Source organism: Oncorhynchus kisutch, linkage group LG2 (assembly GCF_002021735.2).
Source record: "Oncorhynchus kisutch isolate 150728-3 linkage group LG2, Okis_V2, whole genome shotgun sequence".
In the NCBI taxonomy this organism is placed as follows: Eukaryota; Metazoa; Chordata; class Actinopteri; order Salmoniformes; family Salmonidae; genus Oncorhynchus; species Oncorhynchus kisutch.
In genome coordinates this window covers 25061574-25088915 of record NC_034175.2, presented here as the reverse complement: position 1 = coordinate 25088915, position 27342 = coordinate 25061574, and the positions used below count along the sequence as shown (strand labels likewise).

General features: G+C 43.9%; 1 protein-coding gene across 2 annotated transcripts; it reads right to left on the bottom strand.

The window, feature by feature from the left end:
• Window positions 1-74: 74 nt before the first annotated feature.
• LOC109864422 (sodium/potassium-transporting ATPase subunit alpha-3) lies at window positions 75-27054 on the bottom strand. 2 transcript variants are annotated; one of them, XM_031791646.1, is made up of 22 exons: window positions 26779-27054; window positions 26551-26644; window positions 14444-14524; window positions 13797-13856; window positions 13091-13294; window positions 12611-12724; window positions 12055-12189; window positions 11831-11948; window positions 11028-11296; window positions 10391-10589; window positions 7757-8001; window positions 7408-7600; window positions 6708-7020; window positions 6378-6528; window positions 5851-6019; window positions 5335-5489; window positions 4977-5100; window positions 4502-4647; window positions 4113-4243; window positions 3482-3583; window positions 1675-1766; window positions 75-1517 (listed from the first exon to the last, which is right to left on the bottom strand). In XM_031791646.1, exons 2-22 carry the CDS (start codon window positions 26554-26556, stop codon window positions 1489-1491), a joined length of 3036 nt encoding a protein of 1011 aa, XP_031647506.1. In that variant the 5' UTR covers window positions 26557-26644; window positions 26779-27054; the 3' UTR covers window positions 75-1488. The 2 variants fall into 2 exon arrangements, with proteins under 2 accessions (XP_031647506.1, XP_031647498.1); XM_031791638.1 differs by having other exon boundaries at window positions 14444-14563; window positions 26779-27040.
• Between the last annotated feature and the right edge of the window lie 288 nt (window positions 27055-27342).

The window sequence follows — 27342 nt, the reverse complement described above, 5'->3', positions numbered from 1 at the left end:
AAGAGGGAGAAAGAAATCTGAAAGTCAGTGTAGCGAGTCGAAGGCAGGGAGAGATAAAGACACACAGACATTGCTAGGTTGTATTAAATGGTCTAGATGTTTTATTGGTGTTGGTTTCGTTTTCTTTCACACACATGTTCTACGACTGTTTTTTTTGTCTTCTGTAGTCTCAACCCCCTATACAGCCCTCTGAGTAAGACCCAGCCTGAAATGGCTGTTCCTCTGCGGGTCTCCAATACAGACATTCACACAGAACTTAATACCTGGACTGGGTCTCCTAGATTGGACCGGACTCCAGGAACATGGAAGTGGTAGTAGGAATATGGACGCCATAGTTTCTGTCTCACATGTTTTAATAATAAAACACAACCTTGTCGCTTTTTTTTGTGTTGTTGTTACATTTTTGCATCGGCTTTCTGAAAACCTGGCGAAAAAAAAAGATTGGAAACCATACAAAAAAGGAAACAGAGTGATCTTTCCTCTTTTCCCATAGCACGCTCAACAATGTCGCCGATGTTCTTTTTCACTGAATGTGTATCTTGAGATGTTTTATTTTCAACATATTTTTATTTCTTTAAATCGGTATAGAATTATATAGTTTTCCTAGAACACACAGAAAGATTGAGTTGTATTTTCCAACTGGGGGTGTACTGTAGTATTTAACAAGGACAATGGTTCACACAGTGCACACATACAGACAAACAGGGAGTAGAGGGGAGAGGAGGGTGTGAGAGACAGAAAGGGAAGGGGGACTGGGGACGCCATGGCGGGGTGTGCTTTGTTATGCCTAAATGAGGGAAAGCAGCTCTCACACACCCCCCCCTCCCATTATATAAATAAAAAAACAAGTAAAACCAATGAACCCCCACCCCATATTATAAAAACAACAACAACAACACTGTTGAAGAAAAAGGAAACGGTCGGAGTGAGAAAGACATCCGCTCTTCCTCCTGCAGACAGGAGAGGGCGAGAGGGGACGGCTCGATGGGTGTCAGCTGTGGGATCTCGCTTGTGATCCGTAGATCTGTGTGTGACCGGAGGACGAGCAAAGGGTCGCAGGAGAAGGAAGAGAGGGAGGAACAGAGGTGTAGAGATAGAGGGGGGAAAGAAGGGGAAGGGAGGAAGGAGTGGTATGGCCCTTTTGTTTTTGCCCGAGCGTAGAAACTCCCTTTAGATCATAGCTCGTTCAAATCTACATACACAATATGCAGCTGCCGTTTGGTAGATATATTGGTTTATGTACACAGCAGTGAGAGAACACATGCAAAGAGTATCATAGGAGATGGAGATGGGGGGGTTGATGTAGGAAGTCGTAAAGGTGCTTTGCTGTTTTTAATCTTTGGGGCAGTTGTGATGAAAATTGCTTCGAAGCGGTTGTTGTCTTTTACGGGGTGGGGCATCTGAAGACGTGTCTTGCCAGGGATGGAATGAAAGGGGGGAGAAACAAATGGAAAATGTAGGGGTATGAGTAAAGACGGTATCCATCACTCAATAGTATGTCTCCCTTTCCACCCAACCTGTAGGAGGAGAGGGTAGGGGAAGAGAAAAGAGAGGCTTTAGAGAGTTTTCTTGTTTTAGTGTCAATTAAAGATTTGTGTGTGAAGTTATAAATGCAAATCTCATGTCAGGATTCGGGCCTAAATGTTATACATTGAGAAAGAGACAGCGATTTACCTCCTGGGTTCCTACGGATGAGCAGTTTTCGGATCTCATCATACACAAAGATGAGGACACTGTAGGGGACCGCACAGAACCACCAGCTGGGCCTGGAGAGAGGGGGGGGGGGACAGAGGTTAATAAACACACAGCATGGCAGATAGGTCAATAGTATGTACAGTATGTTTGTATGTCTATGTCTATCTGTTTGGTTTGTGTATTTGTATGTCTATCTGTTTTGTTTGTGTAGGTGCATGTCTATGTCTATCTGTTTGTGTAGATGTATGTCTATGTCTATCTGTTTGTGTAGATGTATGTCTATGTCTATCTGTTTGTGTAGATGTATGTCTATGTCTATCTGTTTGTGTAGATGTATGTCTATGTCTATCTGTTTGTGTAGATGTATGTCTATGTCTATCTGTTTGTGTAGATGTATGTCTATGTCTATCTGTTTGTGTAGATGTATGTCTGTCTATCTGTTTGTGTAGATGTATGTCTATGTCTATCTGTTTGTGTAGATGTATGTCTATGTCTATCTGTTTGTGTAGATGTATGTCTGTCTATGTGTTTGTGTAGATGTATGTCTATGTCTATCTGTTTGTGTAGATGTATGTCTGTCTATCTGTTTGTGTAGATGTATGTCTATGTCTATCTGTTTGTGTAGATGTATGTCTATGTCTATCTGTTTGTGTAGATGTATGTCTATGTCTATCTGTTTGTGTAGATGTATGTCTATGTCTATCTGTTTGTGTAGATGTATGTCTGTCTATCTGTTTGTGTAGATGTATGTCTATGTCTATCTGTTTGTGTAGATGTATGTCTATGTCTATCTGTTTGTGTAGATATATGTCTGTCTATCTGTTTGTGTAGATGTATGTCTATGTCTATCTGTTTGTGTAGATGTATGTCTATGTCTATCTGTTTGTGTATGTGTATGTCTATGTCTATCTGTTTGTGTAGATGTATGTCTGTTTGTGTAGATGTATGTCTGTTTGTGTAGATGTATGTTTGTTTGTGTAGATGTATGTTTGTTTGTGTAGATGTATGTCTATGTCTATCTGTTTGTGTAGATGTATGTCTGTTTGTGTAGATATATGTCTGTCTATCTGTTTGTGTAGATGCATGTCTCTGTCTATCTGTTTGTGTAGATGTATGTCTATGTCTATCTGTTTGTGTAGGTGTATGTCTGTTTGTGTAGATGTATGTCTATGACTATCTGTTTGTGTAGATGTATGTCTGTTTGTGTAGATGTATGTCTATGTCTATCTGTTTGTGTAGATGTATGTCTATGTCTATCTGTTTGTGTAGGTGTATGTCTGTTTGTGTAGATGTATGTCTATGTCTATCTGTTTGTGTAGATGTATGTCTATGACTATCTGTTTGTGTAGATGTATGTCTGTTTGTGTAGATGTATGTCTATGTCTATCTGTTTGTGTAGATGTATGTCTATGTCTATCTGTTTGTGTAGGTGTATGTCTGTTTGTGTAGATGTATGTCTATGTCTATCTGTTTGTGTAGATGTATGTCTATGACTATCTGTTTGTGTAGATGTATGTCTGTTTGTGTAGATGTATGTCTATGTCTATCTGTTTGTGTAGGTGTATGTCTGTTTGTGTAGATGTATGTCTATGACTATCTGTTTGTGTAGATGTATGTCTGTTTGTGTAGATGTATGTCTATGTCTATCTGTTTGTGTAGGTGTATGTCTGTTTGTGTAGATGTATGTCTATGACTATCTGTTTGTGTAGATGTATGTCTGTTTGTGTAGATGTATGTCTATGTCTATCTGTTTGTGTAGGTGTATTCCTGGGTTTACTCCACTCACTTTAGAGGGAACATCCTGAGTGCCACGTCCATGCCTGGGGTGTAGGATAGGAAGGCAGCCAGAGCTGTCTCCTCAAACAGGCCAAAGATCAGGATCTTGTTCCTATGAGGAGAGTAGTGCAGAGGAGAGACATGAGAATGAAAATAAATATAAGAGGGTGAGAGAGACTAATATACATAGAGACCAAGCATACTGTATATTAACAAATGTAGAAACAGACAGACAGACAGACAGACAGACAGACAGACAGACAGACAGACAGACAGACAGACAGACAGACAGACAGACAGACAGACAGACAGACAGACAGACAGACAGACAGACAGACAGACAGACAGACAGACAGACAGACAGACAGACAGACAGACAGACAGACAGACAGACAGACAGACAGACAGACAGACAGACAAGACAGACAAGACAGACAGACAGGAAAAGAGACACAGAAACAAGACAGGCTGACAGGCAGAGACAGGCTGACAGGCAAACAGATACAGAAACAGACAGGCAGGCAGACAGGCAGACAGGCAGACAGACAGACAGACAGGAAAATAGAGACAGAAACAGACAGGCAGACAGACACAAGAAAAGAGAGACAGAAACATACAGGCAGACAGGCAGACAGACTCACTTCATTCCCTGCTGGAAGACAGAGTTCCGCCTGGTCTTGCAGACAATGACATCAGCCCACTGTACCACCACGATACTGACGAAGAAGGCTGTGTGACACGTGAACTCCACGATCTTCCTCTGTTCATATGTCTACACACACACAGAGAGGAGAAAGGGAGTGAGACACAGTATTTGAATCATAGAATGAAATAGAACAATAGAATGGACATTGGCATCCTGGCAGTGTGACTAAAAGGACAGCAATCTTGGTCAGGGAATATTTATTTATAGAATCTGATCAACTATGGTGAAATAGTGTAAACAATGAATTTGCATATGTACTTGTAATATACTGTATGGCTATATTTAGAATATTTATTTTGGCTCAGAATTGTAGCGTGTACCTACCCATTGCTGGCCATAGCTGTCTTCCAGGTCGTTGCAAGCGCGGTCGTCCCAGTTGAGCCTGATACCCACAAGAATTGAGGGTAGGAATCCATTCTCAGCCAAGATCACAAAGTAGGAGAAGAAGCCTCCCAGAGCCTGGATCATACCTTCACACACAGACATAGACACAAAGCGTTAACACATGATCCCTCTGGAAATGATGTTACCGGATCCCACAAGGAGAAGCCATTGACTTGTCATATAGACTTGTGAACTATAATCCACTAGCCATAGATGTATGATCTATAAGCATCGATGCACTCAGTCTGTCAGATTCTACAACAGGGTGGTAGAAGACTAATCTCACGACTAATGCTCAAGGACTTCATGGGGAAGTATTGATCATTGATCTGGCTGTGGGCTATGATTACATGTCCAGTTACATATGCACTGTCTTTATGGCCCCAACCAGGTAGAGGAGCTAATGGGGACCCACCGATTTGTCCGTAGGCGATGCTGATGAGCCTCTCGTTCACAAGCTTGTCCCTGGTGGGGTTCCTGGGCTGACGCTTCATGATGTCACTCTCGGCTGCCTCATAGGCCAGGGAGATGGCGGGCACCTGGGGGGGGGGGGGGGGGGGGGGGGGGGGCGTGTCACAGGTCACAGATGTGAGTTTGTATGAGAAACAAATATCACATTGATGTATATTTGATTGATTGTTCCATTGTGAGATAGGGCATATCAAGTTTACATGTGACATTATTTTCAACAATGCACAATTTCGTATTTTGTGTGTGTTTGTGTGTGTGTGTTGGTCCGGCGTGTGTGTGTTATGTGTGTGTGTGTGCCTTACCATGTCAGTTCCCAGGTCGATACAGAGGATGGTGATGGTACCCAGGGGTAGGGGGATGTTGACGATGATGAAGAGGAGGAAGGGTGTGATCTCAGGGATGTTACTGGTCAGGGTATATGCAATGGACTTCTTCAGGTTATCAAAGATCAGACGACCTGCAGGGAGACAGGAAGACACACACAGAGGTCACACACTGAACTCTGACCTCTAACATCAGTAGAATTGAGCAAAGGTCACTCAAGGTTGGATCAGGGTCTGCCCTTATTCATAAAGTGTCTCAGAGTAGGAGGGCTGATATTGGATCAGGCCCCTCTTGTCCATGTGATCTTATTCACTAAAAAGTCCAAACTGATTGGAGATCAGCACCTACTCTGCGACGCTTAAAACATACAGGCTCATATTACCAGTCCGTCCCATCTTCTCCTTTTCTGCCCTCTTTTACCTTTCTTCCACTTCTCCCTCTCACACGCCCTTCTACTCTTTCCATCTATTCTCCTCTCTCTCCCTATTTCTCACCCTCTTCTACTCCGGTGACGATGGAGGCAAAGTTGTCGTCCAGCAGGATCATGTCAGCGGCCTGCTTGGATACGTCAGAGCCGGAGATTCCCATGGCAACGCCGATGTCAGCCTTCTTCAGGGCAGGAGAGTCGTTCACACCGTCACCTGTCACAGCCACGATGGCACCCTGAGAGGGACAGAAGAGTTAGCCTGTGTTCTAAATGGCACCCTATTCCCTTCATAGCGCACTTTAGTAGTGCTTTTGAGCATGGCCTATAGAAAGTCACTACTGTACCAAAACTAGGGGGAAGTGATGGGGTCAATTCCCTGTTCAATTCAATCAATTCATTTTCAAATGCATGAATAAAATCTCAACAATCTCCCCGAACTGAAAACGGAATGAACCCCAATCTTGTTCCCAGACTTATATTAGTGTAGTCGTGGAAAGCAAGTTCACTTTTGTTGATCGGGTGATGGATTCAGGTGGTGTGTGTGTGTGTGTGTGTCTATGTGTGTGTGTGTGTGTGTGTGTGTGTGTGTCTCACCAGTCGCTGGCAGCCCTCTACGATGATGAGTTTCTGCTGTGGGGAGGTCCTGGCAAAGACAATCTCAGTGTGGTTTCTGAGGATGTCATCCATTTGATCCTGAGACAATTCCTTCAGGTCTGTACCATGGATCACACAAGCCTTGGCATCCCTGGAGACACACACACACATCAGAATAGTTAGCTTGGATCCACGTAGACAGGGCGAAAGTGACAAGAGAGGGAACATTAATGAGCACAATGAATTAGCAGAACGGGATCCCGTGTGGTCTCACCGTCATTGTGAAATTATGTATTGTGCTGGTGGGTGTGTGTGTCTTATGTTTCTCACCTTGGGTTGACCTGGCTGACGGGGATATTGAGGCGAGAGGCGATGTCCTCCACTGTCTCGTTGCCCTCGGAGATGATGCCCACGCCCTTAGCGATGGCCTTGGCAGTGATTGGATGATCACCTGTCACCATGATGACTTTGATGCCAGCCGAACGACATTTGCCCACAGCGTCGGGCACAGCGGCACGGGGAGGGTCAATCATGGACATGAGGCCCACGAAGCACAGGCTCTCTGTGGTGAAGTTAACGTCATCACAGTCGAAGGCAAAGCCCTTGGGGTACTGGTCCTCTGGCATTAGCAGGTGGCAGAAACCTGGGGAGTAACAGGAGGGGTTAGCTTGATTTACTTGTTCTACTCATCCTCTACTAAATCAGTCAATCCTTCAGCTCTCATTTTTTTTATTCATCATTGGATAAGGTACATTTGACCCATTCTCCTAGAACCAACATCCTGACCTTCCATCCTTTCCTCCTCCTCCAGACTCTTTCTCTCTGCCCCCCCTCCCCTCCCTCTAACAACCCGCCCCACTCCTCTTATGCGTTCTGCAAGGTCCATTTCTCTCTCTTCCTTCTTCTCAACCTTCCCTCCACATTTCTCTCTCAACCCCCCCCCCCTCCTTTCACTCTCCCTGTCTCACCGAGTACTCTCTCTCCCGCCCTCTCTCTCACCGAGTACTCTCTCTCCCACCCTCTCTCTCACCGAGTACTCTCTCTCCCAGTCCTCCAAGCTCCATGTAGGCGTTCTGGAAGGATTCCTTCATCTCCTCGTCCATGGGCTGCTCCTTGCCCTGGATGATGATGGTGGTGCAGCGGTCCAGGATCCTCTCTGGGGCTCCCTTCATCACTAGCAGGTAGCGGTTGTCATTGGGATCCTCTGTCTCGTGAACTGACAGCTGTGGGGTTGGTTGAGGATGGACGGGAGAGAGCGAGAGAAATAGGGGGGAAGAAAGGGGAGAAGTGAGATCGGACATGGTCACAGTGTTAGAAACCAATCCATTTGAGTGTTGTGTTTGTGTGTGTGTGTATGTACACATATGTGTGTTACGTACCTGGTACTTGTTGGTGGAGTTGAACGGGATCTCGGCCACCTTCTTGTTCTTCTCTCTTATTTGTTTGACAGAGCCACAGGACAGCTCGATACACTTGAGAAGGGCAGACTCGGATGCATCACCAGCGGTGTCCCTCTTCAGGATGGGCAGTTGGTCCTGGCCGGCTTTGAACACGGCACGGTTGCAGAGAGCTGCGACGCGAGCCAGGGCAGCCCATGAGGCTGAGGTCTTGTCAAAGGAGGCACCTAGAGCGAGAGGTGGCCGATTAGAGATGATAAAACAATATCTATTCCTAACCTGTAATTAAACTGTACTTGTCTGTAGGTTATAGAACTACTTCAACTCAAGAGGGATTCCTAAACTTAAACCTGTCTCTAAACGTGACTGTACCCAAACTTGAACTCTAACACCAACATCCAACCCAAACTCCAGCTCTAACACTAATTCTAACACCAATTCTAACACTAACACTAACACTAACTCTAATTCTAACTCTAACACTAACTCTAACCCTAACTCTAACACTAACACTAACTCTAACACTAACTCTAACATTAACTCTAACACTAACTTTAACACTAACTCTAACACTAACACTAACTCTAACACTAACACTAACTCTAACTCTAACACTAACTCTAACACTAACTCTAACATTAACTATAACATTAACTCTAACATTAACTCTAACTCTAACCCTAACTCTAACACTAACTCTAACTCTAACACTAACACTAACTCTAACTCTAACACTAACTCTAACTCTAACACTAACACTAACTCTAACTCTAACACTAACTCTAACTCTAACACTAACTCTAACACTAACACTAACTCTAACACTAACACTTAACACTGACTCTAACATTAACTCTAACTCTAACACTAACTCTAACTCTAACACTAACTCTAACATTAACTCTAACACAAACTCTAACATTAACTCTAACATTAACTCTAACTCTAACATTAACTCTAACACTAACTCTAACACTAACTCTTAACACTGACTCTAACATTAACTCTAACACTAACTCTAACATTAACTCTAACATGAACTCTAACACTAACTCTAACATTAACTATAACATTAACTCTAACATTAACTCTAACTCTAACTCTAACTCTAACACTAACTCTAACTCTAACACTAACACTAACTCTAACTCTAACACTAACTCTAACTCTAACACTAACACTAACTCTAACTCTAACACTAACTCTAACTCTAACACTAACTCTAACACTAACACTAACTCTAACACTAACACTTAACACTGACTCTAACATTAACTCTAACTCTAACACTAACTCTAACACTAACTCTAACATTAACTATAACATTAACTCTAACATTAACTCTAACTCTAACTCTAACTCTAACACTAACTCTAACTCTAACACTAACACTAACTCTAACTCTAACACTAACTCTAACTCTAACACTAACACTAACTCTAACTCTAACACTAACTCTAACTCTAACTCTAACACTAACTCTAACACTAACACTAACTCTAACACTAACACTTAACACTGACTCTAACATTAACTCTAACTCTAACACTAACTCTAACTCTAACACTAACTCTAACATTAACTCTAACACTAACTCTAACATTAACTCTAACACTAACTCTTAACACTGACTCTAACATTAACTCTAACTCTAACTCTAATATTAATTCCAACATGATACTCTAACACTAACTCTAACATTAACTCTAACACTAACTCTAACATTAACTCTAACATTAACTCTAATTCTAACTCTAACACTAACGCTAACATTAACTCTAACATTAATTCTAACTCTAACACTAACTCTAACTCTAACACTAACTCTAACACTAACGCTAACATTAATTCTAACTCTAACACTAACTCTAACACTAACTCTAACACTAACTCTAACACTAACTCTAACATTAATTCTAACATTAACTCTAACATTAATTCTAACTCTAACACTAACTCTAACTCTAACACTAACTCTAACACTAACGCTAACATTAATTCTAACTCTAACACTAACTCTAACATTAACTCTAACTCTAACACTAACTCTAACCCTAACTCTAACACTAACACTAACTCTAACACTAACTCTAACATTAATTCTAACATTAACTCTAACTCTAACACTAACTCTAACACTAACTCTAACATTAATTCTAACATTAACTCTAACTCTAACACTAACTCTAACACTAACTCTAACATTAATTCTAACATTAACTCTAACTCTAACACTAACTCTAACACTAACTCTAACATTAATTCTAACATTAACTCTAACTCTAACACTAACTCTAACTCTAACATTAACTCTAACACTAATTCTAACTCTAACTCTTACATTAACTCCAACCCAAACTCTAAAGGCTAGCGCACATCACACTGAATGTGGATCTAGCATTCGCCAGCCAATATTTCAGTGCGCCAACATTTTTTCATGCAGTTCTACATGTAAAATCGCTGCGCACTTGGTTCGCAAATTACATTCAGAGGTGTAATTTGTGCTCTCGGTCAGAAGTGCTCTCGGCCAGAAAACGCTATTGGTGTGTCTGAGCCCAAACTCTACCATTATATCTAACATCAACTCCAACCCTAACCCTCCTGATCTCCTCTTACCAGACTGGTCCTCTGTGGTGTCAGCCTCGTGGATCTGGTTGTCGAACCACATGTGGGCCACGGTCATCCTGTTCTGGGTCAGGGTGCCTGTCTTGTCGGAGCAGATGGTGGAGGTGGAGCCTAGGGTCTCCACAGCTTCCAGATTCTTGACCAGGCAGTTCTTCTTCGCCATACGCTTGGCAGTCAGAGTCAGACACACCTACAGCACAGAGACAGGGGAAAGACAGGGGTTATCCAGGAGCCAGAACGAAGGAGGGTACTAGTACCAACAAACTAGAACGGTTACCTATTCTGGAGAAAATGTGTGTGCTTGCTTCAGCTGTCTAGTTGGTCTAGAGATCTATAATATATGCCTGGTAGAAGTTATAATTGGTCTGGATCTTGTCTTAATCAATGTGTAGTATGTCTATGTTAATTGTGTAGTTAGCTGTCTAGTTGGTCTAGTTGGTCTAGATCTACAGTCTAGTTGATCTAGAATGAATCTCATTTACAGTATGCAAATTGTGACATTTCTAAAAATTCTAAAAAACAGTTTTTGCTTTGTGTGTGTAGATTGAAAAACATTTCATCCATTTTAGAATAAGGCTGTAATGTAACAAAATGTGTGATTCACAGAGAAACAGCCAGGGCCACTCACAGTGACAGTAGCCAGCAAGCCCTCGGGGACATTGGCCACAATGATGCCGATGAGGAAGATGACGGCCTCCAGCCAGGTGTAGCCCAGGCAGACGGCCAGGATGAAGAAGGTGATGCCTAGGAACACGGCCACGCCTGTGATCAGGTGGATGAAGTGCTCAATCTCCTTGGCGATGGGGGTCTTGCCCGACTCCAGCCCGGAGGTGAGAGTGGCGATACGGCCCATAACGGTACGGTCGCCGGTACACACCACGATGCCACGTGCCGTACCTGAGAGGGAGAGAGAGAGAGAGAGAGAGAGAGAGAGAGAAGAGAGAAGAGAGGAGAGAGGAGAGAGGAGAGAGAGAGAGAGAGAGAAGAGAGAAGAGAGGAGAGAGGAGAGAGGAGAGAGAGAGAGAGAGAGAGAGAGAGAGAGAGAGAGAGAGAGAGAGAGAGAGAGAGAGAGAGAGAGAGAGGGGGAAATAGAGGGCATATATTCATTGAGGGAAAAAAAAGAGGTTGAAATGAGAGAAGAGAAGTAAAAGTGGGAACTCTTGTATGCTTATGTGGGTAACTTCTGCGTCAACAGCAGCTCTATGGTATAATATTACGTTTGAATCAGCTTAGTTGAACCAGTCAAAAGCCTAGCAAGCCTTAGTGCTGCTGGGGTGCAGCATCCAATACTGCAGTAGGACCCTGCTGACTGAATTTGGTAGGTCGAGTCTGACACGCAGGAATAGAGAAAAGAGGATAGGAGAATTGTCAGGGACAGAACAGCTGATGTGTCTGTCTGCTTGTCTGTGAGTTAGCAGTTTCTATGGTTACCTTCAACGCAGTTGGTAGAGAAGAAAGCGACATTGCGGGTCTCCAGGGGGTTGTCATGGGTACAGTCAGGTGACCTGCTCTGGGGTTCTGATTCGCCAGTCAGGGAGGAGTTATCCACCTATAGGAGAAGGACAAAACCCAGAAGGACAAAAAATGTTAAGTAAAATGTGTACTTGTGTGAGTGTGTGTTATCTGAACTGTGTGTGCGTGTGTGTGATTGGTACCTTGCAGCCATGAGCAGAGACGACTCTGAGGTCGGCGGGGATCCTGTCTCCTCCCTTCACCTCCACCAGGTCTCCTGCCACCACCTCCTCAGCGTTGATCGTCATCTTCTCGCCTTCACGGATCACCAAGGCTTGCTACAGGGAGAAAACAGAGGGAGGGTTAGATAGCCCATACACACACACACACACACGCACACACACGCACACACACGCACACACACACCTCAGACAAGATACTGTTTGTTTTGTTGAGCGTGTGGATTTCAAAGAAAGCTTTGAAAAGTGTGTGTATGTGTTCAGTGTGTGTGACAGTACAGTACCAGTCAAAAGTTTGGACACACCTACTCATTCATGGGTTTTTCTTTATTTTTACTATTTTCAACATTGTAGAATAATAGTGAAGACATCAACACTATAAAATAACATATATGGAATCATTTACGAACCGAAAAAGTGTTAAACAAATCCAAATATATTTTATATTTTATATTCTTCAAAGTAGCCACCCTTTGCCTTGATGACAGCTTTGCACACTCTTGGCATGTCATGTGTTTACCTGGGGCACCATGTTCTTGAAGGACTCCATGATTTTGGAGCTCTTGGCCTCCTGGAAGTAGGAGAAACAACCGGTGACCACGACGACTACAGAGAGCACGATACCCAGGTACAACTGAGGAGAGAGAGAGAGAGAGAGACAGGAAATCCCACTGTTACACTGTGTACATTGCAGGTCAATGCATAGCAGGAGTATTTAGCTTCAAACTGAACACAGACCAACACGGTAATAGTCACTAGACTAGATGATCATGCAAAAACAGAAAAAAAGTGTCAATGACCAAGTACATTAGCCATGTGGGTGTATGTTAGAATTAAGGTTGGGGACTGGCGCTGCTGGCAGTGTGTGTGAGGTTTGGTCAACTTAGGTATGTGTGATTCGGCTGTGTGTGGCTCTAACGGTCCCTTATTCTGTGGCTGTGTTTACATTTCGTGTTTGGGTGCATGTGTGTGCGTGAGGGTGTGCTTGTGGGTGACTAACGTTGTCTCCTGCCGGCTCGTCCTCCGTGGCGGCCTGGATGGCGTAGGCCAGGAAACAAAGGATGGCGCCGGTCCACAGCAGGATGGAGAATCCACCGAATAGCTGGCGACAGAACTTGATCCACTCGGGGGTGGTCGGGGGAGGGGTGAGGCAATTGGGACCATCCCTGATCAGAAACTCAGCCGCCTTGGCGTTGGTCAGACCCTGGGTGGGGAGAGAGTGGGGTGGGTTAAACCTAGAACTGAGTGTGTTGAAATTAGGGGTAGCACCATAAAAATCCTATTAAATCTAATATGTAATTATATGGGTAAAACTTTAAGCCTGCAGGTATAATGCTTTATGACTACTTATAAGCATATATGAGTCTTTACAATATTATAATGAGGCTTAAAATGTGTTGTCTTTACGTAGAACATTTTCAACCGACTCAAAAAGGCTGTAACGTAGTAAGGATAATTAAAACATTATAATTGAGACTTTATAAGGGGTCTTGCGAAGTCTTAGAAGGCATTAAAACGTTGCTCAAACGGATCCCCTCAAACACACCGACCGTGTGGCATGAGTGAATGTAAAATAGTAAAACACCACCACCTAGTGGCCTAGTAGCGGCTCTGTCAGTGACACAGCAGGACTCGGCAGGACATCTCGTATCGCCATGGTACAACATAGACAGACCTCTATGGGACAGTACAGTAGGAGGAGTCACCTGGACAATGTCGGTGTTGAACTTCCTGCAGCACTCCTCTATGGACATCTTGTGTTCCGTCTGAAAGGTAGAGAGGGAGGGAGGGAAAGAGAGAGAGACAGAGACAGATAAAGAGAGAGATAGAGAGAGAGAGAGAGAGAGAGAGAGAGAGAGAGAGAGAGAGAGAGAGAGAGAGAGAGAGAGAAGGAAGAGAGAGAGAGAAGGAAGAGAGAGAGAGAAGGAAGAGAGAGACAGAGAGAGAAGGAAGAGAGAGACAGAGAGAGAAGGAAGAGAGAGAGAGAGAGAGAGAGACAGAGAGAGAGAGAGAGAGAGTGCATATGTATGTGTATGTGTATTTGTGTGGGAGAGAGAAACAGAGAAACATTGAGAATATGCCATAAATATCATAACAATGAATTTAAAACAAACTAGGAGGATTTTGACTTAATTACTATCATTCACTTTAAGGTCTTTCTCCAAACTATTTAGAGAGTGTGTGTTCTAGTTACACATTGACTCTTGGGGGGTACCCTGAAAGTATTCGATCAATATTCATACTCTAACTTACGGAGAGGCATATGTTAGTATTTCAATAATAGTTATGGGGGTGCCCAGTGTGCCCCTTGAGTAGGGCAGTGTGTGTGTGCCACTGTGTGCCAGTCACTTACAATCGGTACTTCTTTCTTGAGTTCATCCATGTCCTTCCCCTTCTTGTTCTTCTTACTGGGAGAAGATTTGCCATCTTTATCCTGCGAGGTAGCAACGCGGTAACTGTCCGACCGCCCATACTGGGCGGTGGGGGGGACAGTAAGAGAGGGGGGAAGGGATTAGGGGGGGGGGATACTTTCACTATTATTTAAATAGAAACATGGTTAAAGCACCAGACACAACAGATGGGGAGAGGGACTTCATTATTTTCTCTGATACCCATTTGATCTTCACAGAGATCACAGACAGAAGGATCAAACGACCGTCTGGCTTTACTGCAGTGTCTGTCTCATCTCGGGGACCCGCTATCACAGTTTGTATCCACTGGCCACCTGCTTCATTTGTCATTTATGTCAACAGCGACTATTGTATGTTCTCCGCAAATGCACACGCACACACACACTAGCTGGTGGTGGGGCACAGAAGCCCTGAAAGAGAAACACAGTGCAGATGCAGTGCATTCTCTCAGTCTTCAAAACCTCTCTAATGATTAGATATATATTTTTAAATTGAACCCTTATTTAACTAGGCAAGTCAGTTAAGAACAAATTCTTATTTACAATGACGGCCTACACCGGCCAAATCCGGACGACGCTGGGTCAATTGTGAGCCGCCCTACGGGACTCCCAATCACAGCCGGTTGTGATACAGTCTGGAATCGAACCAGAGTGACACCTCTAGCACTGAGATGCGGTGCCTTAGACCGATGCGCCACTCGGGAACCCCTAGATTAGATTAATATCTATTCAATTAGATTGGATACATCAATGTGACTGTGATGTGTTGAATATGAAACAGTTTGGCAGACACACACACATGCACGTACACACACACACACAGACAGATGTCTCTCTTCTAGGGAGCACAAAGTGTTGCATTAGCTCAAGTTACGATTTACACTAACGGATGCTCAAATCAATACAGAAGCCGCTGACCAGAGTCCCTCAGTTGACAGAATGAGAGAGAGAGAGAGAGAGAGAGAGAGAGTGAGAGAGAGACAAAATGGCTCCCAGGAGGGTTCTAGTGGAAAAGCCGCTCATTGACACAGCCAACTCATCAAGGAAACTGACCTTGCTGCAGGATCAATACAATCAGTGATGTAATGAAGGACCAGAAGGGTTAAAGGACCACAGAGTCCAAAATACATCCAAAAGGCAATCTGTCTGTCTCTTACCACACCCATCACCCTTAATTATGAACACGTAGCTCAATCTTTCTCATCCATTCTGACTATATGGTCACTTTTATTTGTTCTAGCATCATCATCAAGTGACTGTACGGTGTCGCATTCAAGGAAACACAGGGGAGCCCACTGGTGGCTATTGTCAAGATGACATGCTCTAACAAGCTTGGTCTACTGCCTGGGTTTGACTGGGTTTCAACTGTGTTACTGCTTGGTTGGAACAAAAGCCTGCACCTACACTGGCCTTCTTTGGGTATGGTTGACACCTACCTGTTCATTTATTCTGAATAATAAAGGGCAATGACACATTCAAGTCAAGTTTTTATTTTTGCCCTGGTCCATCGCAAACCAAATAAATAGCCTATACCGAGCTAAACACACATGACCTAATCTCCCACGCCCTGATAAACACACTTGACTGACGAAGTACAATGCCATGAATGGGTGAGTAAACCTGCCACTGAAAGTCCCAGTGCTTAACGCGAGTTCAGTTGAGAAATTTCAGATGCCTAGAATCTTCCACGTGTAAAAGAGACCAGTCTTAGTGGTTCATTGTGGTCAGAAAGGTTTGAGGAGGATTTATAGTGAACACTGCAGGTCTCCACTCTGCCCCTGATTTACAGTAGTAATACTGGAACACACTAGAGTGAGCCTCCCTTGAACACAAACTAACCCTGAAGAGATTGGTTCAAACAGTCGACCCGAACACAACTCCCCACAAACAACACACAAGTTGACTACAAAGTGCACAAAATCAACCTTCCCACACACATGTGCGCATGTGGATGTCGACAACCTAGAATATGAGTGAGCTCTCGCTGCAACAAGACCAGACAGGCCTAGAGAGCCGAATGCAGAACAAAGGAGAGACTGATAGAAGACTACTGCTACTCATGCCCTTTGAGATTGGCCTGCCTCTGTGTGTGTGTGTGTGTGTGTACTTCAATATAACATGCACATTAAATACTCTAGTTGGCTTCGAGATAAGCATCTTTAGCCAAACAGTGTAGGGTAGATATTATAGATAAGCTAACAGGTCTGGGTTAGGCACACAAGGTGTGGAGTTTCTAGCTAGGCAAGTTTTTCAATGGCTAACACAGAGTGGGCCATTGAAATGCACTTAGAGTACATTGTTAGGTCTGACAGCACACCTGCTCATCACGCACCCACTCACACACACACACACACACACACACACACACACACACACACACACACACACACACACACACACACACACACACACACACACACACACACACACACACACACACACACACACACGCACACACAATTTAATGCTAATACAAACACTGGATGAGCGGAGACAGGTGAAACAGGCATTACAAGAGAGGGCTGGACAGAGAGAGATGAATGAAAAAAAGAGAAAGACGGTGATGGGGCAGATGGAAAGAGAGACAGCAGTGGGAGGTGAGAGAGAGAGAGAGAGAGAGAGAGAGAGAGAGAGAGAGAGAGAGAGACAGCAGTGGGAGGTGAGAGAGAGGGAGAGAAGAGCTCTTCTCTCACACCACTAATTAGATATTGACCACTATTCTTTGTCTGTTGACTCAGGCTGTGTATATCAGTGAGTGACAGCGTGACTGGGATCCCACTCTAACAGATTGTTCTATAACACTGTAAAACAAACAACCCCACCTGCAGGGTCGCGACCTTACAACCTGCGACCCAGAAAGTGGATGTTGGCCCTTTACCGTGTGTGTGTGGTGGGGGTGTTAACATGCGTGCAGGCATGTGTGTGTGGGCTAATGCCACTTAATCTTTCATGACACACAAGGAACAACCCAAGCTTCTCCTTTCACCCACAACCCTCAAGCTGTGTGGCAAGATTTCTTCATTGTGGTTACGAGGTCACGACTATCGCCTAGGTTACAAGCAACAACATTTAGAGAGCGTTGTTTTGTTCCTCATTGTTCAATACAACATGTCATCTATCTGTCTATCTGTAGGTCTGTCTGCCGGTCTGTTTCTACCATTTGCTGTTGGGCGAAATGTAATTCAATTATGTTGTTTCAGAGAAGAAACAGAGACTGCTGGCTGAAATTACAACCACTAGCTCTCACACAGACGGACAGAGAAAGACAGGCGGACCTACTGACAGACACAGACTGGAGGAACTGGTGTCGGTGACTTAACAACCAGACAGATGCTACAGTATATATTACCTGCATCTCCTCCACACATTCTAATCTTTTCAAGTAGAAGACAGACTGCCCGGAACAAGGAAGACAGGCACATTCACTTTGGAGCAGATTACTAAGGCTACTAGCGTGCTAATCTACCAGAGGATAGTAGAACATCATTGGGTGTGTGTACACTATGTTTGAAAAGAAACGGGCAAGAGTTCGTCACATTCTATCGATGTCATGCTGCTGTGGTTTGTCTGGTTCTAATGTTCTGTTCTGGTTTTGTCCCGTTTTTCCCGGAGCTAAGCGCCTGGTTAGGAGGTCACATTACCATGGAGGTTGGCATGGTGACCGAGGCTTAGTGGTGGGCGGTGGCCTAGTACTGTAGGATCCCCCTGATCTGATCGCGCAGTTATAATTGATGCCTCGGTAACTGGACATTCGAGGAAATAGCCAACACGTCTGTGTGTGTGTGTGTGTGTGTGTGTGTATCTTTATTTTAAAAAACGAGATACCTTCTTATATGCGCAAGCTATAAGCCTGCCAACAGCTAGGCAGAGGTGAGTCATTGTCGAGGTGGCTACAGTCTGTCTGTGCAGCGAGAACACGCACTGCGGCAGACAGAGAGAGCGAGAGAGTGGGGGGGGGGGGGGGCAGATAGTAATAGGAACAGAGAAGGGAAGAATAGGAGACTAGGAGGAGATATTAAAACAGACAATGTCCTATATGTAATGTTTTCTCAGTTATTAATCAGACTCATTCGTTCTGAAGTGAAGTGAACACGGGGCATGTTTCATATGTTGAACATTTCCACACTGCAGTGAACCACAGTAGCCAGTACCCTCCATCAGGAGCATGCCAGTCTGTCAGTCTGTCTGTCTAGGGCACACAGGCTTGGGCATGCCCCCTAACGGTGATGGACCTGCTTGGGCATGAGGCGTGGCATCCCAGCCTCTCCTGGTATGCATGAGAGGTGAGGGGTTTCACAAGAGGTGGGAAGAAGTTGCTTTGTTTGGGTTTCCGTTTTAGGGAACCTACAAAAGGGGAAATAGTAACTATTGCAGGAAAACAGTTTGATTGTGTGTGAAGCTTGAATTGACTAAGATGGTAGATAGATTTCTCCACACTACACACTTCCTGAAAGAAGTTATATAAACCTCATTACCTTGAGTGGTTCCCAAATGACACCCTATTCCCTATGTAGTGCAATACTTTAGACCCATACTTTTCCTAATGTAGTGCACTACTTTTAATTGTGCACTATGTATGGAATAGGGTGAATAACAACATTTTATAAGTGACAGTATCTGGCTGTATCACGGCTGTGCAACATCCTTCTCCCAATATAGTTTGATTATCTCTTGTAAGCCTATCAGGCCAGCCATGACCCACATGACACTACTAGTTGATAGGCTGATGTGAAGGGATCCTAGCCAATGGGGAAGGTGTGGGGGCGGAGGGTAGTGATGGTGACAGTTATATGTCCATTCAGTCCTGCTGTGAATAAACTGAGTAAATGTATTTATTGGTTTCTTTTCGTTTTGATAGGAGATGAAAATGCAATGAATTAAATGTGATTTGTTGATGTAAAAATCTGCATGTACAGGTTGTGTTATTAGATTTGGGATGGGATGGGATGGGGTCACAACAAATTCTTGGGGGGAAAAAAATGTGAGCCCCAGAAATTCTGGCGGGACATAATGTGAAACCCCCCACTGAAAAAGTTGGTACACCACTGCTTTAGGCCTTTATGTAAACTATATACTATATGGGAGTGTGTACAACATTGTTGTGGATAAACTGCATTGATGGTTATGAGCCTGTAAGTAAGCATTTCACTGTAAGGTCTACATCTGTTGTATTCGGCGCATGTGACAAATACAATTTGATTTGATAGGGACATCTGGTTCCAACAGCCCTGGGGTATAGGGCTAGGTAGCCACAGGGGGAATGGCCTAGGGGTAGGGGGGCTGGGCTGGATCGGTGGTTGAGCCTGGAGGCTCATGTTAGTAGGATTAGCTAGACTGATTGCTCTTGTCTTGATTAGCCCACTGTATTGTACACCAAGTACAGTAATTCTCCCTAGCTAACTTCCAGTTGAGACGTTCTTCTCCATATTAAAGAGTGATAATGAAACGGGGGAAATCGGTGCATTAAGAACTATAGGAAAATCAAATCAAATGTTATTGGTCACATGCACATATTTAGCAGATGTTATTGCGGGTGTAGTGAAATGCTTGTGTTCCTAGCTCCGACAGTGCAGTAGAATCTAACAATTCACAACGACACACAAATCTAAAAGTAAAAGAATGGAATTAGATTGAGCTATGTCGGAGTGGCATTGACTAGAATACAGTAGAATACAATACAGTATATACATATGAGATGAGTAAAGCAGTATGTAAACATTATTTCAACATTTTTAAAGTGACTAATGTTCCGTTATTAGTGGCCAGTGATTCCAAGTCTATGTATATAGGGCAGCAGCCTCTAAGGTGCATATCTAAAAATGGTTTCATATCAAGACACGTCTTGGTTGTAAAATACTTGGTGTTGCTTTTTGTCACAATGACAGTTAATTTAATTTCTGGATGCCCAACTTCTTCTCAAATGGGGATTTTCTTAATTTAATAAATATATAAACAGTGGTGGAAAATGTACCCAGTTGGAATCTAGTGAAGTAAAAGCAAAAGTTGTCAAAAATATAAACGCAACATGTAAAGTGTTGGTCCCATGTTTCATGAGGTGAAATGGAAGATCCCAGAAATGTTCCATACGCACAAAAAAAACATATTTCTAAAAAATGTTGCGCACAAATTTGTTTACATCCCTGTTAGTGAGCATTTCCCATTTGCAAAGATCCCTTCCACCTGACAGCAGTGGCATTTCAAGAAGCTGATTAAACGGCATGATCATTACACAGGTGCACCTTGTGACCACTCTAAAATGTGCAGTTTTGCCACACAACACAATGCCACAGATGTCTCAAGTTTTGAGGGAGTGTGCAATTGGCATGCTGACTGCAGGAATGTCCACCAGAGCGTCTACCAACGTCATTTTAGAAAATTTGGCATTAAAAATGTGGCATTACCTCCAACCGGCCTCACAACCGCAGACAATGTGTAACCCCGCCAGCCCAGGACCTCCACATCAGGCTTCTTCACCTGCGGGATCGTCTGAGACCAGACCAGCTAGACAGCTGATGATACTGAAGTGTATCTGTCTATACAAAAGCCCTTCTGTAAGGAAAAACGTATTCTGATTGGCTGGGCCTGGCTCACTAGGGGGAGGGCTGGCTCCCAAGTGGGTGGGAGTATCCCCTCCTAGTCACACCCATGGCTGCGCTCCTGCCAGTCATGTGAAATCCATATATTAGGGCCTAATTTATTTATTTCACTTGACTGATTTCCTGATATGAACTGTAACTCAGTAAAATGGTTGAAATTGTTGCATGTTGCGTTTATATTTTTGTTCAGTAGAGTAAAGTACAGATACCTCAAAAAACAACTTAAGTAGAACTTCAAAGTATTTTTACTTCACACCACTGTATATAAATAAAGTTATATTAAATTCAATTAATTTGTTTTGATGTTCAGAGGTATGGAATTCCAGCCAGACCCTGAGGTCATGACCTCTGCTTATAGCAGAAATTATACACTGAGTATCTATGTGCATGTGAACACACACACACACCAAATGTCCTGTATCCTAATTTAGCTCTCACTGACAAATCATTTGTGTTCCCTTCTAAAAAGAAAACAGCAAAACCAAAACAAAATCCCATCTTATGGCATTACCCCACCTGTCCTCCCCTACCCTCATCCCTTCATCCTTCCCCCATGCCCATCTGTCCATCCCCTGATCTGTTCATCCTGGCAGGCAGCTGTGCTCCAGTTTAGAGTCTGCATGTGTCCTTGTCTCTCAGTGTGTATACCATTCACCCATTGTGAGTGTATTGTCAGAGTTTTCTTTAGGAAAAAGTGGCGCACTTGAATGGCGAATGGGAAGCGCGCTTCAATTACCAGTTGAGAAATAAAAATAGTAGTTATTTTTAATCGGGGCCATCAAAACTGTTTTTAACATGCAATTGCATTTAGAAATGTTATAAAAGCACACGTTTCACTCCAGAAACAACGAATGAGCTGTTTGAGAATCTGTAACAGCAGCTCTCGCACTGTCGGACAGATTTTTTCGCTCATAGGCTCTGTATCTGTATGTTGTGCGCTGGAGATAAACGACTAACGAAAATACGCGCTGCAATTTAATTCCATGAAATTATGCAAATGAACCTGTAGACCAGTAAGCCTGACTGGTCAAATGCATTTACATCGACTGGTATTTCCATCGATGAAAAGACTAAAAAGCATTATCGGCCAAAAGTCGGCTAACGGATACCCTGGTGTACATGTGCGTGGATGTGAGTGTGAGTGTGAGTGTGAGTGTGTGTGTGAGTGTGAGTGTGTGTCTGTGTGTCTGTGTGTGTGTGGGGGTGTGTGTGTGTGTGTGTGTGTGTGTGTGTGTGTGTGTGTGTGTGTGTGTGTGTGTGTGTGTGTGTGTGTGTGTGTGTGTGTGTGTGTGTGTGTGTGTGTGTGTGTGTGCTCCTCAGTGAGAATAGCATTGTCTAGATTGGTATCGTAAATCTTGAGTGTTTAGTGGCCCTTGTAGGGACAACTGTAGATTCTCTCTTTCTCCTATGAGGGGTTTCCTGAGGATATTCTGTGTTTAATGCAGATGATTTAGGTGACAGAGAACACATAGCAGCTCCTGCTCTGTGTACTGTCTTGTCTTCTGACCTCTGAAGTACTGTGTTGCCTGTGACACGGTCTGTGAAAGGAAATGTCATTTGGGCAGAATTGAGATAAATAAATACATTTAAGCATTTCTGTATATTTTCAAATGAGACAAATTCAATTGATGTAGTTGATAATGAAAGGGGGAAGAAAACATACACACACACACACACACACACACACACACAAACACACACACACACACACACACAAATAAGCTTGGGAGGACACTGAATTAGTAATGACTGTGTTGGCAGGGAACCCAACTCCCCTCTGTCTCTCACTCTGCAAACCCCCACTTAACATTTCCCGAACATTGCAGCAATGCTAACTAACCAGGCTGCCCTATCTTGCATTACAATCGATCAAATGTTTATGTTATTTGATTAACTCATGACCTTAGTAAGGAACTCAGTCTGCTTTGACGGGTAAGTCCCCAAATAAGTCCCCCAAAAGTCCCCAAATACTTACACAATACCCTACTACCGTATCACCATACCCTTAAAGTAGGTCCTTCTAGCTATGCTAGAAGACTAACATTCAAACCATGTCCTTCCAAATGACTCTTTAAGGACAGAACCCTCATGAATATCCCACTAGTATATTGATCATTGACTATTAGTAGGATGACCAGGACGGCTCGGTCGACATACAGTGCACTGCGCAAACCCTCCAGACTCAGCAGTAGGACACGAATGACTGCAGATGCAGTGAGGAGGGGAGTGAGCTAGCTACTCTGCACCAAACACTGGGTTGGGCCACAGCTACATCTACACTCTTAAAAAAAAGGTGCAATCTAGAAACTAAAGGGGTTCTTTGGCTGTCCCCATAGGAGAATCCTTTGAAGAACCCTTTTTGATTCCAGGTAGAATCCTTTTGGGTTCCATGTAGTACCCTTTCCACAAAGGGTTCAACATGGAACTCAAAACAGTTCTACCTGAAACCAAAAATGGTTCTATTTGGAAACAAAAAGGGTTCTCCTATGGGGACAGTCGAATAACCCTATTGGGACCATTTTGTCTAAGAGTGTACCTTGTCCCATCATGACCAAGCAAGCCTTACCTAAATACCTACACCCTTACCCTTTCCTATACCCGTCCTTGTACACCTGGCTAGTTAAGGAGATCGCCAAGCGTACAGCTCTCTGCCACTGCAATTATTTATCTCCACAACACCTACACCAATATGCCCGTCCTTTATACTGTATATCACTTCCCTTTCTCCCTTTCAATGAGAGAGATGATGGGGGATATCAAGGAGTGCTCCCTCATGCTCCTCAGTCCCTGTCCAGTGAGCTCTCCCTGATATCCCCCACCACCTCTCTGTATCCCATAGGGACGAATACCTATACCTCCCCCCTGTCCTGTCATCCCATCTGCCTCCTGTCTCTGTGGTAACCAATCCCCAAGAGCAGAGGCAAGCAGGGGAAACAGGAGCCATGGCAATGTGAGCTCAGGTCATTATCCCACAACAGGATACAGCCCTCCCTCTCTCTCTCTCTACACTTGCAGATCAGTCACAACTCATCTCATCCCCCTCCCTCCTTCGCCCTGCACCCAACCCTCCCTCTGTCCTCCCCCTCCTTTTCGCTATGGCTCATGTGTCTGAAGGTGAAATGTGTGCACCAATCTTCACTTGCTCTCCTCTCCCATTTCTCTTTCTCGCTCACTCCCCCCCCCCCTCTCTCTCAGCATCATTAGGTTACCCCATCACTGACTGTACCAGAGCAACTATACACACATTCGCCACATCAGCAACCTCAATTGCTCACAATTGGTGTGTCAAATGAAAAAGGCTGTCTGTCTGTCTGCCTGTCTTCAGTACCGCTGACACTTCGCCTCAGTGTTTGCTTGCTCCCTTACATCCCTTGCTAAAACATCCCTTTCTGCGTGACTCCCCGAGTCCGCCAATCACAGCTTTTTAAAGGGAATTTCCACTCAAAAGGCACCGCCCCCATTTTGACGCGGCAGCCTGCGGCCTTGGGGGCAGGCAGTTGGCAGTGCCACGGCACAGCGCGTCAAGCGCCAGATCGACTTCGCAGAATGTCTTGTATGTTGTCAAATAATCATAGGGGTGAGATGGATTAAGGTAAAGAACATATGCCTTCCAATTATTTGAAAATGTCATTATTATCAGAGGTCACACACATATTATATTTTGCGCGCCAGATGAGGACCCCCACCCCCTGTCTCATTTACACATAGGCTACAGGGGCTGATCTAACTTTACCACGGAAGTGGTTCGTGCGTAAGCACTTTTTGCACTCCATCCCATTTGACGCAGTGCCTGTTGCTACGGATGATTCTCGCATCCTCATGAATAGCCTATCACCAACGACTGCTTCATTTCTCGCCGCTCCACAGCATACTTCGACCGGGAGAAATGCCTCCAAGGCCCACCCAGGTCATAGATGGAGATAGCTGATATCATTCGTGCCTGCTCTGTCGGTGTCTCTTCAATCATGTTCGGTAACCGTGGGCGATCCAGCTTCATCAGCCACTGGGATGGTGTGGCATCATGTCATCAAATTAAGTCAACACCCAGAACCGAGTCGGGGATTAAATCTTAAACTCTCATATACGCAAGATAAATGATGAGGCAGAAATTGCGCAACAGTCCACAACGACAGTCGCAGCATCACCTCGAAATGTTCCTACAGAACTATTCATAGTCAAATTATTATTGGCTTTACAAAACAGTGAAAATATTGATGTTATTATGGTGTTATTTCAATCGATACTTTTATTGAGACGTGATATTTTCCAAAATATCATCCAGCGCCGGGCCGCATCCCCCATTTGACGCAGTGAGGGAGTCAGAAATTTGTGTGCATTCTATTCACTTACAAATCCAGTCCCAAATGTATCATCACCCAGCATTCACGGGAAATTTTTTAAATATATCGTGTGTATTCACTGTCAACGATTATCGCGTCCCTGTTGTCACAAATTAAAGGGGAAAAAAGTTGGTGAAGCGCTTATTCCCGGTAACCGCATTATGACGCATGGGCCACCGAGGCTTCAGTGCGCTCAGGCATCGCATACCATACCGACATACGCAATGTCCACAGTAGCCGGGTAGACTAGGATAGGGTTTCCTATGTTACACTAGCTGTCTATCGTCAAATGTTGCGTAGAAGTAGTTACCTGCACTATCGCAGATTTAAAGAAGTAGACAATTGGGTCGCGATGATGCGAGGATAATTTACATGGGCTATAGGGGGAGGGGATACTGTAATCATGCGCCCATTCGAATACACAGCCACACATTCTAAAATCATCAAATACAGGCTAATAATAATGGCAGGTGAATAACAGAACATTGTGTCTCATTGAAATCCCTCAGTGACATGCCAAGTGAAGCCTATACGCAGTGGTCTCTCTCTCTCGCTCGCTCTCTCGCTCTCTCTCTCTCTCTCTCTCTCTCACGAGAGCCGGCTGTCAGAATAAACCGATTACCATGGCAAGGTTATAGACAAAGTGTCACGATATGCCTAATATAGCCCATCGCCTATATTAATGCATGAATGAGACCATTCAATCATTTTTTTTATCACTAACTTGTTCGTTCCATAGTGTATGAGAAACAAAGGAAACAGCAGCAAATTACAGTAAATGACATTCAATTATTCCATCAGTAGATTCTGACCAATTCATTGTCAATTTGAAACCTTACAACTGCAGTAGACATTACAGAGAGCTGTTTTGTGCCTGCTCTAGCCTACTTGTCACATCAATTTGTCGCAGTCAAAGAGACCGTAGACTATATAGCCTAAAAAAAATCCGCATTGGAGTCAATGTCACTCAAATATTTCCAGAGGAGAAAAAACATGACACTGCAGTATGGTGCCCTTCCCCGTCAGCATCTGGGGTTTTAAACAGTTTTCAAGGCATTTGATAACTTTCATGCATCAATAAGGCAGTTGTAAAGTTGGTAGACGCCGGGCTTACCCCCATGTTGGCGCAGTCAGGCTTCTCTCCTCAGGTGATGCAAAGCTTGAGAGGTGTCAGCCCCTCAGGTGGAATTATATCAAAATGGTATTGCCTTTTAAAAACGTAAGAAAGATTTGTATTCAGTTATTCAGGTAAAAACGAAAGAAAGCGACAAAGACGTCAGTCAAGCAAATTTCTATAAAATAAATTGGTTAATTGATTAAATAAACAGATTGTGTCTCTAACCTCCAAAAGGTTACAGTATTTTCCCCCTCCACCTAAACGTCTTTCAAATGAAATGTTGCGGTCTCAAGCAGAGCATCACGCGAGGATGCGGGTCCTTCTCTTGCGCTCTGATAGTTGCAGTAAAAGACCGGTGAAACTAAGAAGCCGCACTGCTCTGGCTTTTTAGGATTTGATCTCCCTCCGCGGCTCTGTTGGCTGCCGCAGTACTTCCTTCTCTACACACTACCACTCCGCCTATGAAGAAGCGCCGGTGGGTGTGAGTGATCGCAGCGCCCCATTCTAGCAAAGCTGATAAACCATGGACCTCGTAAACCCGCCCAATGACCACTGAATTGGCCAATAGGAATTCTGAGCAACTATCTGATGACAGGCAATCTAGCCAATCGTCACAAGTATGTAACACTGGCCAACAGAAGGCCTAATCTGCCCCTCCTTCTTTACTGCAGAATTCCAAGGCCGTTGGCCATCAGCATCCTGAGCCCCTAGGCCGAAATGTTGTCTAAATGGACATACAAGGTTAGATACTATTGTCGTGCTTGTCTTGTATTCATGTAGCTTATCTAT